Source organism: Megalops cyprinoides, chromosome 4, assembly GCF_013368585.1.
Source record: "Megalops cyprinoides isolate fMegCyp1 chromosome 4, fMegCyp1.pri, whole genome shotgun sequence".
In the NCBI taxonomy this organism is placed as follows: Eukaryota; Metazoa; Chordata; class Actinopteri; order Elopiformes; family Megalopidae; genus Megalops; species Megalops cyprinoides.
In genome coordinates, this window is record NC_050586.1 from 18,360,725 (window position 1) to 18,376,688 (window position 15,964).

Genomic DNA, 15,964 nt, shown 5'->3' on the forward strand with positions numbered 1-15,964 from the left:
TCCATGTTGTTTCAATTGAAATCCTGACCATATGGCCATTGCTTCTGCTCAGCCCCAGTCTGCAGGTTACCAGGCTGACCTCAGCACAAGGGGAGGTACTAGGCTACACATGGAGTTATTCAAATTACCCTTTTTTGTGCATCTACAGCAAATCTGGGAGCGATTTATGGTTATCTGATAAGCATTTCTGAAGAATAAAAAAGAAGAAAAAAGGAGAATGTAATACATTACATGTATGATAGATAGATAACTAGTGTGTTCATGTCTATATTCCTATTATAGTATAGTACATGTATATGCTGGAAACATGAAACAAATGAACTATGACACCAATGTAAGAAACATGCATATTTATTTACAGGACACGTTAAATAAAACTACAAATGCACTTCACTTATACAAAAGATAGATTATATCCCATTCACATCCAAAATAACAATAATTTACTGTATAAATTAAAATTTCACTATTTTATGTACAATTTCATGAAAACAATATTTTACGATCTCATACTCTCCCAATCTTATAGTTTCTTATCTTGGTGTTTGCACAGCCTGAATATCTGATGAGGTCCATTTGCGCAGGAAACGCCAAATTTCAATTAATTGGAGTACCATGGCATTTAGTTAGGGTTAAGCAAGGGATTGAATATGGGAGTTCACACTAGTCACTACACTATCCAAACAGATGGCCTGGTTAGATTTAAACTGCCTGCATTGCTACTGCTCTTTTTTTCATCCTCACCTGAAAAAGACTGCTAAGTATGCATGGTTTACAGTAAATGTCAAACTTAAAGCACTCATTTTATTGTTGATTTGCAATAATTAACCAACATATACACTGTATTACAAATGATCAGACTGCCAAAGTAATACATTACATCATACAAATAGATCTTGATGCCTGTCAAATTAATCTGCATATAAGGCAGTGGATTATTTCAAATGCTTCTCTTTGCATAAAAATGGATGTTTTTGTTGCAAGTGCATATATGCTATCTTGGGCTGTATGCTTCATGCTTATTCTTCTTGCCTCAACTTTGCATGTAATATTGCTTTGCTTTCTAGGGGGTATTTATGATTTCATTCCACAAGACACATGCAAACTGGATAAGTACTGCTAATAGACATGTAATGCTATTTAAGTACATGTGTTTTCTTTGATCTTTTTTAAGCTGCCTAACAATTTGAAAACAAATACATACCTACGAAGTATACTCACCAATATGATTGCTTACAAATTTCTTTGTTATATTTGGCCTGATCATTTCATTTTGCATCATCACCAGTCATATGACTCCCTAGTATGCTCCCCCCATGCCCTTAGGCTCCAAGCTGTTCTAATTTACGCCACTGCCATATCAGAAAATGGGTGGTTTGAGAAGCAGCACTATTCACAAATGCATTCTAAGACGTGAACCCACCGGTTTTTCTCATAAACGCAGCAAAATTGACACCTTAGAGCTCCATTGCCTTGTATCAAGCAGGTAAGCTCTTACTGATATGAACCTCTTAATTAATCGAATGGCCCAGCCTTGACAAGTCAGTCAATTCTTATGCTGTCTGTCACAAAGCTCGGAGCCTAATGTTGGCATTTGCGTGACGCTAAGTGAGCTTGGCTCTGGCAAGCTTCAAAATCAGGAAAATCAGGTTGCTGGTGATGAGAAAGTGCTCTGACACCCTAAAGCCGCAGTGAAGGAGCAGCTCGAGAACACACAACTTTGAACTTGTGAACGTGCGATAAATCAGGGGCCTCTGACGCCCTTATGGCTGTGTCTCAGCATTTAATGCTTTATGCAATACATTTGGGTCTTGTGCATGTTCATTCATGACTGTTTTGCCAGTTCATGAAATGCAGAGACAGAGTTTTCTTATCACTCCTACAGTATAAAGTATAGATTTTGCCTGTACTAACATAGCAAGGATATGCACACAAAAAAATTAACTAGTAAGTTCTATGACTAGTGTTGTCTGGGGTAAGACCAGTAACATACAGGAAAAATTTACTGGTGACTGGTCACAGTTATGTTGATATGTTTTCTGCTAATGTTAAGCAGTGTCACACAGATAGGAATCAAAATGAAATAAATTAGCAGACAAAAGGACATTTTTCCTATTAAAACAAACAGAAAGACCAGTTGTCTTTTTTAGTGATCCTTAAGGCACTTGAACACAGTCTAACCAGAAAGATCGGAGCCCCTAGCAGACAAGAAAACAGACATTTTGAAGAAATCTTGCTGGAGGTGGGGTGGAGGTTGAATGGCAATTGTTTAAGTGCATCACCCTCCCTCTGGCACTGGCTGCCTCCGATCCTCCGATAAAGATGCAATCTTTCACCCGTGCTACTCTTTTCAAATTTGGTTATTCCTTCTGAGCTCCGGCGAGATCAGAATCGCATTCTTTTATTTGTTTATATTCATCTGAACAGGTGTTTCACCTCAGGAGAAAGGCAGCCTGCACAGAAAACAAGAGCTGACCTACACAAGGAAAACTATTCAAAAAGGTCCCCTTCTTGTCATTCTTAACAGGGTGACACGTGCCTGTCATTGTCAGATGATTGTCCAGCCCAGCCTTTGGAGAGGTGTGTAAAACTGTTTTGTGCAAGGTTTGATGGGGATGACCTCCTCTTTCCCCTGGCCAGCACACAAAGCCTCTCCACAACACATCTATGACGTGTCTGCCAAAGGCATCTTTCTTTGTTTCACACATCCTACTTTGTGAGTTGTGTCTCTTATCTTGTATGCATCCATATTACAAAGAGTTTTTTTTCTTTGTTTTTTTTTTTTTTTTTTTTCTTTATAAACAAAGGAAAGCCCGCTCCCTTGAAAGCTCCAGTAGAACCTCTGTCCGGCAGCGTGCCTTTCGTGAGTCTGGTTCCAGCCGCAGTCTAAGGCACCGTGGTGCCGATGGGGTCGAACAAAATGCGGGAAATGGAAACATTGGCCCTGAAAATGTCTTCCCTGCGTTGTCCTTCTCACAACTCTGCCCCTCCCACGCAACACATTGGTCGGTGTCTTGGTCAGGCCCCAGGCAAACTTGCTCAATGCCGGTTAGTTGTTCAGTCATTTTTTAAAACTCGCTTTTAGCTCCCCCCCCCCCAAAAAGTCTAAAGTGGTGGGCCAGCGTGATCTTTATCTTGCTTCCTGCAGAGGAAACCACTGCGCTGCCTAGTTTCCCACCAGGGGGCTGAGGTCACCGTGGTGGTTCTTTAGCTTCTTCTTGAAGAAAGATATGGTGGACGGCCGGTAGAAGATGATCCAGGGCTCTGAAGCTGGGCTCTGACTACAGGCCTCAGAGCCACTGATGGAGGGTATGGTTGGGGATCTGATAGATAGAGAGAGTGACAGAGAGATAAACAGAGACAGTGAATCGGAAACAAATAGAAAAAAAACAAGAACAAGAAAAACAGAAGAGGAATAGAAAGTGAGAGAAAAAGAAAGAGGTACAAAAGGAAAGAGTGAGGTTACTATGTGCCTGATACTATTCCCTGAACAAGCGTAAATTAATACATAATTCTGATTTAGGAATGTGTTACTTTGAATTAAGTTGTCTTGACAATAGATATTTGAACCCAAGGGAATATTTTCAACTAGGTGTACTACACCAAGCACACACCAAGTATGTGGCTGTTACAAGATTTATGAAGGTCCGGTATGTCCAACTAAACACTTCCCCTGGATTACATTCTCTCCTAGAACAATTATAGGTGCCCGTGCCTTAGTAAAGTCATTGCATATGTAATACCAGGTTTTATCAGGACATGGAGATATAATTGTAGTAACAACCATTCATTCATACACAGGCTTGTAGCTTCTGAACCCAAAATCTCTTCTCAAAACCTGTTACTTTTGTTACATAAAAAAATTCCTGCACACTTACTTCACTGTGATATGCAGAAGTAATTTGGCAACCATGGCGATGACGGTGAGTGTCAGCAGAGCAGCAAGCGCGTAAATGGTCCAAACTGTGTGAGAGGGAGAGAGCTAATATTAGGCTCAGACAAACAGAACTCCCTCACACGCCCCACAATGTCCCCGGCCGCATGACCACACCCATGATCATGAAAGGAACCCAAGGTGAAGGGGAGGTGACAGAAAGGAGGCGCTAGACCTCAGCGTGGGTGGGCCTGGCAACCCAAAGCAGGCCTACAGAAGCCACAAACGGCCCGAGAAAGACGCCGGAGTGGCGACAAAGGCGCAGCTCGACGCCAAAACACGTACTAGCGCTGGGGCCGCAGGTCCCGCTGTGGCCAGGCCACTGACCTGGCATGTTGTGGTCCGGCTTGCCGGGGCTGGAGGTGATGACATAGAGGATCTGGGAGGAGCGGCCGTCCAGGCTGCCGTTGGACTTCTCCGTGACACCCTCGTACTGCGGCTCCACCGTGCTAGCGCCCTCCTCCTCCTCATCCTCTTCCTCGTCCTCATCCTCCGCTGCTGCTGCCTCCTCCACCAGCCGCGGCCCTGGGCCCTTCAGAGCTGCAGTGGGAACAAACAAATGCATAAATGAGGTCAGTGATAACAGCATGCTGCTTATGCAGTGTGTTCTCTATCCTATTTGAGCCCTGGGAGATGGAGGCCATCATGGTCTGAATGGACAGGCAGAACTCATCTCAGACTCACTTCAAAAAATCAATGATGGTAAAAACGTTGGGGGATTTGTCAGGAACAGGTTGGTTAGCGCTGTAGCAAGTTCAAAATGAACCCTGACTTTATTTATTAATTCAGTTCATGGTTAGACTGCGAGGGGAGGCAGAGTCATGGACGAAGATGAAATAAATTTATGCTTTGATGGAATGAATTTGTTTTTTGAAAAGTTAATTGAATATATAACCTAGATGGGGCACTTGCAGATGTTCTGCATTTCCAAATAAAACCCAGAATTTTCATACTGGCAGTACAGCGTTTTCCAAACGTGTCATCTGAAAGCGTTTATCTGCACTGAAAACACCGTTGTGCAATTCTGCATCACATGAACACATCATGCCATCTGGTGTTTGCGTCCGGGGCGGCCTTGAAAAACCATCAAGGAAGAACCTCTCCCCCAAGCAAATTTCAGTGGAAATGGAGTTCTTTAAGTGACCTGCTTTGCCCAAAATGAACTGCAAAGCTTTCAGACTTTGTGCTTATGAATAAGACACAGAACTCATGAACCAAATGTAATAGGAGGAATAAACTTCTGGTCTGAGGAGACCTAGCCCTGTTGACATAAGACACTTGCAGAACCAACCAATCATCACCGTCCTGAGAGTCCAATTAAGCCATGGCCAAGCCTCCTTGTGGCATGAATGGCTAGTTTTACATTCCAAAAACTTTGGAGACATTTGAGTGAGAGCTTCTCAAAGCATAAAGTGGAAGTAATAGAGAGGCTGGTGGGTGGTTATCACAGTCTCGCAATACAGAAAAAATGAAATGTATTTTTGCATATTTTGATACTATGGCATGCTGTTTCCATGTACATGTAAAAGGAAAGTCAACAAAGAGGCCTAACGGTGATGCATTGCATGTGAACATAAAACTAGAACAGAACGTTCCTCAGAGTCCCATTAGGGAGCTGTAAATGGTGTGATTACAGTACGAGTTCTGGCAGTTCTGTAAAAGCATGTTAAATATTTCAGTTGCAACCAACCACAGATATGACTGTCACTGATGATTTCATCAGAGATTTATGCAGGCAGGCAAACAAATATGTCAGTTGCAACCAGAAACATTTTTGTGTTATACCTTGGTAATTTAAGACATAAAATATGAGGAACCCCTTTCACAGCTTCCTCATTATTCAACACTTCAAATAGTCCCATGGCATATTTACATATCCACACATTTAAATACTTGGCTTTACTTCACAAAATGTAGCTTACAGGAATAAGGGTTTCATATCGTACTGTTGCAGATAAGAGTAAAAACCACTGGCTGTGTTAACATTGATTCTATAGAGACCTCTTGAACTTTGGAGGAACCATCAAGTTCGGGGACTGCTCAGGTGTGGATTCCAATTCAAGCATGAAATATGCAAACCTCAAAATGCTGTTAGGCCCCAAAACATCGGACAAGCTCATGAAGTGAAAAGTGGCTACAGCACTTGGTATGCCTTTCATCTCTTACCAAAGAATCAGATGCAGGCAAATGTGTCAACAATTTCACATGAGTTGAGAGAGAGTAGTCATTACCCAACCTCTGCAAAGTTTATTTTCCCTGTTCCAGTGCAACATTACCAACAGTGCAACGGGAGGTCAATATCTGCCTGTTCACACTAATCTGAGTTTGGGACGGAAGTGTGAGGATGCATTTTGTGTTGTTTTCTGGGCGGCAGTATGGAGGGGACAACTGAATCATTCATGAAGAAGGATTTTTAATTCTAGTGCTGCAAAGAAGTTCTGTTACTGAAATAACATAACCAAGTACAAATAAATGAATATCTGAGACTTTGTATTCTCAGGTAGTTCTGTGTCTTTATTATTGTTATTATTGTTATTATTACTATTATTATTACTTATTATCATTATTATTAGCGTGTAGGTGGTAGGGAAGTGCCCAAGATCATAACTTTTAAAGCAAATCCAATGAATATGACATGAGCTGTCATGAGACATGACATGAGCTGTTGTAACTGTTGAAAAGAGGGGCCATCCTACCTTTGTACCGGACAGCGAAGCCCTGGGCCTGATTGGTCCTGTCAGAGTAAAAGTAGAGGATGACAAAGTCGAGGGTGACGTTGACCATGTCCCGGGGTGGGTTCCGGCCATCGAAGCGGGCCACCACCTGGTTGGTGTAGCCATCCAGCAACTCCACCATGTCTGTCTGGTCCACGATTTCGAAGAAGGTGAAGTTGAAAAGCATGACCGAGGCTCCCGGCACCTGGATGGTCCAATAGCAGACACGCCCCGCCCCATAGTTGTCTGGGAAATCCGGGGAATACACAACCTCAGACGGGGCGGTGTAGTTCCCTCCGCAGGCCCCCACCCGTGCTGGAGAAAAACAAACAATAAAAACATGACAATGAGAGTACAGCTAGGAAATGCCCACTGGGTAAACCAGAGACAATTATACTCTCCTCTTGGCTCTCTTCTGCAGGGAAGTTGGTCTTTAATTACTTTATAGCTGTGTCTCACAAGTCCTACAATGTAAACAATGCACCAGAGAAAGAGAGAGTCTGCATTCATAGCACGGGACACACAGTGATCAGATTGGACGTTTACGGTGACAAACGGCAGAGATAAAAAATTCTTTAAATAACTTCTGAGGGCGAAGTGTCAGGAGTGTTTGGAATTTGTGGGAGCCGATATCTCCAGGTCAGGTGGAGAATCAGGAGAGATTAATGTCAGAGCTGAGCGTGGCGGCGCGTTGTCAGAGGAGATGAAGACTGTGCAGCCTGAGCATAGCTCTGGTGGTGCACGGGCATCTGGGGGGCAGGGGAGAGGGGGTGGGGGGGGGGGTGTGGGGTGTTCCCACTCACTGTCAAAGATGATGACACGGCCATCACCACCACAGGGCTGGGTGTGGTCCCCAAAGCACACATGGTTGCACTCGGTACTGGCCGCCTCCCCGTGGCGACGGTAGTCCAGGTCGTTGCCGCAGAAGCAGGCGTATCCGGACTCCATCCCTGCAAGCTTCAGCAGAAAAAAACATCAGCGATGTCATGAAAGAATGGGCAAGACATACAGCTTGGAATGAACTCCTTGCACTCTGATTCACCTTGACTCTTTTTCCCTGTCAGTACACCAAAGGAATAGTTACACCCCCTCGGCCTCTTCTTAACTCAACCTTATTTCTTATGGTGGGATGTTATTACAGGCTGTAGATGTAAATAAACACTCTGAGCTACTCCAATTAATTGCTCTTGAGAAAATTCAACTTGTCAGTTTACTTCAAAAATAGTTTATTAAGGTAAAGGTTAAATGCGAATGAATGATTGATGACTCAAAAGCACTGAAAGATTATGCTCTTCAGTCTGGAAATATCTAGGTTATTCCACCTGTCCTATTTATCTACTTTTGTGATGGAAATATCTGTCTGCACGACTGGGTCTCTTGTTAATTCTTTGGCTTGAAGTCACTTCAGACATTTTTAAGATTATTTTTGCAGAAAACCATCAAAGGTTTTCAGGGTTTTCATGGTTGAGAAAGTTGCTTTGGTCACAAATTCCTCATTGTCAACGATAATTAGAGGATAGTCGTTAAGTACTGTTTACACACCACAGATATCAGCTGAAAATACAACGGACGTGAATTTCCTCTCTGAAATTGCCCTCAGCCATTCCACAGAAATATACTATGTGTGGTAAATATTCACCCTTTCATCTTCTATTGTGAAATCCAAGAGGTTTTTTATGACTTAAATGAAAAAGACAACAGACTCCGGGGGCCTGCTGTAAGAGCTGAAATATATCTTGACCTTTAAATCAAATGTTGTCAAATCCACTTCAGTGCACCACCATGCTAGATGAATTCTACAGACACTAGAGACTTAAGGGATTTACTGCAAGGCAAAGCATTATTTTGAATACTGAATACAATTTTGGAAAGCATCTTTACAACCACAGTGGCAGTCCCCTTGAAATCATCATGTCATTAGATATCTATCAGATGAATACAGCTTAGGAAAACATGTAGCAAGCTTACTTTTTAAAAACACCCTTTTATAGTACATGTGAATCACTGTGCAAATCATTCCGCTTATGATTAAAAACAAATTATGTGGGGCAAGGGTTTGAAATGTGCATTGTGGTCAGTGAAAATTAGAGGGGAGACAAACATTAAAAGTGGCTGTGCATCACAGCCATCTGCGAGCAGATCTGGGCAGCCTACGTACCGAGCGGGGAGAGCGGGTTTACCTTGTATCTCTGTTTCCGGCAGAAATTTATGCAGCCTGGGATGGTGAGTTTATTGTTAGTCTCGCTGCTTCCGGTCAGTGTTGGGGGATCACCGCTGTCTTTGAAGCAGCCGAGGTTTCCAGGCACTGTTGAGAAGGGGACAAGAGGAGGAACAAGCTGAAAACGAGGTCCAATGGCAGTGAATGAAAGAGGCGCTGTTTAATCTTGGTATGGGAGGTACGGGTATGGAGCCCTCTCAAACCGTCCCATCGAAGACAGCGTTTGGATCTTCTATCAACCCTCTGGCTCTAGCCCTCCTCTGAGAGGGCATTGTGGGTAGCTTTGGGCAGCCTTCCTCCAGCGCCCCATCATGTTAGTGACACACACTGTCAGAACGGGATCTGCTACAACGCAAGAGCAGATCTACGACCCAGGCCTGGCGTCACAACGGCGGAATGTTCTGGCCTCAGTTGAAATTTTTGTTAATTGTCACCAGACAAAAGGAGGTCCTAGTGGAGGGGGAGACTGTGATGGGGGGGGGGGGGGGGGGCAGGCATTTATGTGTTTGGAAGGAACTGAGAAAGAGTGTTGGAATGTAAAAAATGCGCATTGTTTGGGTGAGTTCCCCTCTCACGAGAGTCGTGTGGATGGGGATAGATCTCAACGCCCCGGTGCAGACAGCAGCAGTAGCCTTCGGCATGCAGCAGTAGTCGAGCACACCTCCTCACCCCCTCCCTACTGGAGGGGAAACAGATGGGTTCTGTGGGCACGATGCCCATGAGCTCCCGCACCATCGCTAGCGGTAAGACAAATATTAATGAGCTAGGGCAGACACTCTCTATTGCCCAGCCGGGCATGTCTAGGGAAGACAACCGAAACATGCTGGGGCTTTCACTGTATGGCTGTGGCACCAGGTGGAATGCATTGGGAAATTAAAAACTGCCCATGTGAAATAAGCGTTAACTCTACTATGAACTTCTGGTTGGCTTTGGGTTTGTGTGGGTCGGCTTGCTGGGTGGTGCCTGAAAAGGAGGATGCATCCAATGCTCTGACATTTGCGGTGTTAAAAATCATTTGCAGTGTGATGCAACAGACCGGAGGGGCCCTTGTAGAGTCGTGGCGTTTTTACCTCAGTGGATCTGGCAGAGTGCACTCAACAGAGAGTGTGAATGAACATAGAATAATGAAAGAAACATCCCCCCTCCCCCACAACCTTTGTCCTTGAATGGAAAAATACAAGGGGACTTTCAAGTGTGTTCACACTGAATTCCAAGCAACAGTTTGATGTGACTTCCATCCACATTACCTTGATTTTGTTTTCCTACTTCAGTGTACCTGAATCACATGAATAAAATAAGAGTCACACCTACTTTCTATTCTTTGCCGTTGCATACCACCTCCAGCTATTTTTGCAAATTTGCATTTTTGCAGCAGTGGTGGGGGGGTCGGAGATGCGCGACTGAAAGGCTGGGATCGATCAAGACTGCCCGAACTGCCAACAGTAGTTTTCACGGAAGACGGCAGAAACCTGACACCGAAAATGCTAATTCAATTAGTTCACTCCCCGTTAAAAGCAATCCATCATAGCTTGCAGAGGAGGTGTGAAGAGTGCCTGCTAATTTACCGTTGAAAAAAAAAAACATGTTCAGGTTTCAGCAGCTTCAAAAACCTTCCCATGAATGAGACACATCAATCGTGCATCCTCAATTCTAAAAGAATGCTGGAGTGCAGACTCCTGAGACGGCGGTCTCAGCGAGACAGTGCGCGAACGTTCGGGAGAGCTCAAGCCAACGCAAGTGGCTGTCATGTCGGCACTTGCACAAGCTCAACGCTGCACGCTGGATGTGAACCGTACTCGCCGTTTTGTTTAGATGATCTCTGCCGAGTATGACGAAGACCACACATGTGCTCAGCGCTTTTTGCCAATGTAAACTCTTGCCTGATACGACAGCTTCTTTGCATAAATACCAGATGCCGCTGACTAGAGTGTGTTTGTGCAAGGATGAGACATTGGCAGGGTGAGGCCTGCCTGCAATCGCAACTGGGTTCAAAAGGCCAGCCCTGCAACATCCTGGAAAGCGCTGTAGAAAGACAGACGCATGAGCCAATCGTTGGGGGTTATTCTCACATGACAGTGATGCAGATTTATAAGAAGCATATACATTCAAATGATCTCAATTATGACATTCATCATACTGGAAGCAACTGTATGTGACAATCCACCCCTCCTAATCATAAATCATGATAGTCATCACTTTCATGGCAAAATGTCAAAAAGCAAGAGCTTTATGAGGGATTAATGGACTACAGTTTTTCCAGAGGTGATGACCGTTTGCTGCGGTGAGGCTTTCTGTAAAATAAAATGGTGTGCAGAAGATACAAAATATGACACTAATGAGGAATATCTGGATCTGGATATCTTGAGTGTGTGGCTTATTTTAATGTAAAAGCAGATGTGCTGACTGGTTTTGGTGGGACTGCTCCACCCCCAGATATTATACAGTGGGTAAATTTTGTCTGAGACCGAAATGGACAAACACCCGGAATAGAACAGCAGAAAACCACCTCTCAAATCCTTCCCCAGCTCCCAGCCATGCAGGTATCTCTTCAATAACATTTTCTGAGCGCTGTCAAAGTAGGGCTCTGTGGAGATGAAAGGCGGCAGGCCTTCTCGTTTTCTTGACAGGTGGACTTCATACTGCTGTCAATTTATCTGCCCTCGTCCCCCATTGTTCTGGAGGTCTACTTTAGAACTCACAGGAGGCAAGTGGTAAGGCTGTAACAGGAGTGGCCGTGAATTTTTTCTTTGTTTGCAAATGTTGCACTTATCAGAAAAAAAGCTGTGAAATGTGTAGCATTCATTAAACACATCTGCTGTACAGGTGGGAAAAGTGTATTTTCTGCCACTTAAAAAAAATCCTTCCCTGGAATTAAACATCAACGAGTCTAAAGAAACATGAGTTCACTTTTAACAAGCTGGAGTGGGGGGCACCCTGACAGGAGGTAGGAGAATACACTAGTCTGCATTGGCCATAGCTCAGGGCCTGACGATGTCACTGTGGTTCGAAGTGGAAGAGAGGGCACAGATGTGCAACCCGCTGGTTCAAGCTGTGACCCACAGCAGCAGGTACCCTCCCTGGGTACAACAGCCCTAGTCTTCAAGCCTATGAGTGGCCAAGATGCTTCAGGAGAGACAACAAACAAAATAATGCTCAGAGACCTACAATACAAATCAGAAGGGGAGTGAGGGGGGTTAGGAAGAAGGAAAAGAAAAAAAAAAAAGAGTCGGGATAACAAACAAAACAACATCAAACGCCGCGGCCTTGGCAAGTGCACTTGGCAGTGTTAGCGGCCAAGCATGTCTGCCGTAGGCCTCCTCTCTGTATTATTAAAAAAGGTAATTACAGACATAAATTGTGATGACATCTGGAGAGAGTTTTGTGGAGGACTGTGGGCGTTTCTCTTTCGAAATACATTTGCGCTAAACAGGCGGCTTCTCCGTGCCACGCCCAGGCTGCACTGCCAGGGCCATTTTTAGTTGAAAGGGGAGAGAAGGGGGGAAAGAGGAGGGGTGGGGGGTGGAAAGAGAGAGAGAGGGAGAGAAAGAGAGAGAGAGGATGACTTGTCATGGTTAATAAGGCAGTCTGCCTTCCGGATCTTCCAAAACAATATGTGTCCCTCTCGGCAAAATAGCTGCCTACTGATAATGAACCCTGGGTTCATTCATGCATAGAAAAAAAATGTCTCTTCAGAATACCGGCAACATCATAAAACTTCTCAGAATAGAAGAAAAAAACAAGGAAGCTTGCTGGTCATTCTCTGTGTTTATCTCCCCTGTCGGAAGTCAGAATTAATTAGAGGAGAACAAAAAAGGTCAGCTAACAAGCTGTGATGCCAGCAGAATAAATCTCACACAGATTAGTAAACAAAATTTGTGCCGCGACATCGTTGTGTGGGTTCAAAGCCCAGCGTGGAGCCTTCTTACGGCCCAGGTTCATCTGCATATAATCACTGCATCATCAGCTCTTTGTCAGATGCTGGAGTGCTTAAGTCACACAAAAGCCTTTAAAACTGAATTCCAACATCATAAAAAAATGTTAAGCTCATTTAAGACACTATCCGCATCCACAAACAATGACCTATTGTAGGAAAACATCCAACAGACGACAGCACTATACTGGGAATTTGTCTTCATGTGCCCACAGTGACACTTTTACAGGGATAATCCCTTTGGTTCTTGTAATGGTCAGCCTGATGCAGCACATCAATATAGATATACTTTTCAACTGTGCAGGGTATAACACTTACCAGTACTGTGTTCAGAATCATTAAGGGCGGAAAGTGAAATGTGAAAATGTCACTAAAATATTTAGATGTCATAATTCCCCTTGCAGTGGTTTTATATTTCGTGTAAAAGCGGGTGTCACTTTATATGCCTATATTTGTTTTATTTGTGATCCACAGCCTCAACTATGTGAAAATCAAAAGATATTTTGCACTTGTCCATTTACACAGCATTCTAACAGCTGTTTCGCTGCATCCGTTATTGTGAGTTCAGTCACTGTAAGAGCCCTCTTAAATTAAAAATGTGTATGCTGTAAGGGTGTGAATGTTTGTGTGGCATTGCGTGTGGCAAGACGCACTGCACACCCCATTCAAAGTAAATATTAATTTAAATTAGTTTTTAAGGGTACTCTGGTGTGATTATCATTCAGGACTAAATTACTAAACAGGAAAATGTTTTACATTTGCATTTTTTAAAATGTGAATGTTAAATAAAAGGCTTAAATAATTAATGGTTTGAAATAGGGTGACCTAGCACATTTGACACAGTGCTTTAAAACAGCAACCAAAAAATGAGATTATGAGATTCGATAATTTTTACTTTGTTGAACTGAACCACATTCTTTCTTCATATTTTAATATAAATTACTAGCCTTTATTGCCATTTTGAGACAAAAAAAGAAAGAAAAAAAAACAGCCGGGCCAGACTTCAGAGATGTCCACTCATCTTGCAGGGTAAAATTTCAAAGGAGAATTGAGCCGTCTGTGCCTTGCTGGGACCATGTTACAACACGATCAAGTCTGACTAGATCAATGCTTGTGCCTGAGGCTCTCATGGAATGACTAACTGCCTAATTAAAGGAGGGGGAAAATTTGCTTTAAATGAATAATTAGAAGCTCTCTGAGTCATGCTTACAACAAAAGCCATGAAAAATGTCCTTCAAGTCAGGAGAACGATGTTCCCATCTGTCCCGGCCAGGTCAGGGAAAACTACTGCCCAGGTTATATGAGATGAAAAGCCACTTTCGGACTTTCATCCCAGTGGGGTTTAGAGCTTCTTAAAGCACTTACTTTCATCCATCATCACCGACTCTCAAAGCGAAGACCTACACATTTACATTCTTTTTCCTCTCAGAACAACATGCCAGGGTGTTCAGCAGCAGTCTCACATTTCATCACTATGTGTTCGCTAACGCAGAGGAATACAGCTTTGATTATCACAGAAACCTTGTTTGTCGCAGTTGTGTTTTGTTCGACAGATGCCCAAACTTGCAGCATTATTGAGGAGGTAGCGGTGCTTGAGGCGCAAGGTCATTTGTTTACACACGTATACTGCAGGCCTCCAATGAGGTTTTGTCAACAGTCCCTCCAGCATGTTCCTTCACAATGGAGGGGACTTAGTCAGCGAGAGGCTCCTTTTGGCGAGTATGACACACTGAGCAAACAGCTCCTCGCGACCGCAGAGATCCCACCGCTGCCTCATTCCTCAGCGACCTGATGGCTGGGGATGTTTACCCTACTCTGCGTTTCCCCGTTCGGGCCTAACCACTTCCAGCATAGCTGAACGATGCAGGAAGTGCATGGTGGACCCTGCTCACACTGATGATGTAGAAATGTGGTGCTGAGGGGACATGTGGCAAGCCCAGACAGCTCTGCGGGAGGACAGCGGTCTGTCCATTAACAGATAATTGGCTTAGCTGACCTCGTCCACCACAGCTGCATGGATGGGGTCTTCCTATATGGGTGCAAGAACCTGCCTCTGCAGCTTAAGGCACTTTTGAGCTACTCTGTTACAATGCACTGCTCTTTTGAGAATTAAGTGTTCTTTCTTGTGCTTATAAGTAGAACATTCCATATACTGGCTAAAAGTTTCAGATCATTAAGTAAAGAATGGAGGTGCTTCCACACCAGGGAGGGGATGAATGCTAGCTTCTATTATTTTCACTACACAGTGGTATGTGCCTGTCACAGTCATCCGCATCATTTGAAGGAAGAAATGTGGTTGTGCAAGGAGGGGCTGTGTGGCAGAATTCCGATGCAATGTGACTGTAATGATCCTGCCAAATGAAACACACCCGGACACCAAGACACTCGCTGATGGCAATTTTGAAAATGGCAGTATTTGTCGGCCTATGCACTCGGATGTTGCAAGGGTGTTGCTTACAATAAACAGCATGCACATGACAGGAATCTCGGCCTCTTTCTGGTGTTGCCCCCCTTGAGAGATTCTTATTGCCCGTCTGTACCTGTGTGTAAACAGGAGCAGGAATTTCTCCCCCCGGGGCCTACAGTTAAGGGTCACCAGAGGTCTGACAGAACCCAGCTCAGATCACCTGGGTAGGGTGGGGCCTCTGACAGGTGAGTGAAGCTTGCTAAAGGGATCATATTCAGAGGCTCTGCTCTTCCCTACCAAAAGGGCCCCTAAACCTGTCCTACAAAACCGGTTATTAAAGCAGCCTCTGGCAGAAATCATCCTACAGTCTGCATTGTCAAGGAAGATGAAGACACTGACCATCATGACAATCTATACGGAGCCCTTGCGACAGATCAGGACCGTATTCAACATAAGGTGAATGTTCCAAGGCCCTGTCTTGTTTTAGACAGAACAGTACTCCCAGAACTCTCAAAGTGAGACCTGAAAGCTTTGCATGGGGAGAGTGCAGTGATTGGTGTTTCCCACTCTCCTGTCCCTATGAAAGGGCTCAGTTACAAATGACAATGCCTCTGTTGAGAAGAGGGAGGTGGGGGCCGAACATTGGGTCCCTGATTACCTTTACTCGGATGGTCACGATGGCCCCCCCGACGCTGGCGGTTCTCCGATGTCATAGGGAACCGTTTCGGTTCAGAGCGGAGGAGGCGAACTTTCTGAGCCA

At 44.2% G+C, this 15,964-nt stretch overlaps 1 protein-coding gene across 2 annotated transcripts in view; it reads right to left on the minus strand.

Annotated features, from left to right (window-relative positions):
* Positions 1-524: 524 nt before the first annotated feature.
* kremen1 (kringle containing transmembrane protein 1) overlaps positions 525-15,964 on the minus strand; it is a 47,801-nt gene continuing 32,361 nt past the window's right edge. Inside the window, exons 4-9 of one of the 2 annotated variants that reach the window (XM_036525892.1) lie at positions 8,829-8,953; positions 7,452-7,605; positions 6,631-6,963; positions 4,262-4,474; positions 3,879-3,963; positions 525-3,323 (exon numbers count right to left, since the gene is read on the minus strand). In XM_036525892.1, the coding sequence (XP_036381785.1) occupies positions 3,167-3,323; positions 3,879-3,963; positions 4,262-4,474; positions 6,631-6,963; positions 7,452-7,605; positions 8,829-8,953 (1,067 nt within the window). In that variant the 3' untranslated portion in view covers positions 525-3,166. Of the gene's footprint in view, positions 3,324-3,878; positions 3,964-4,219; positions 4,475-6,630; positions 6,964-7,451; positions 7,606-8,828; positions 8,954-15,964 lie in introns of both variants that reach the window. The other variant, XM_036525890.1, reaches the window with a different exon arrangement.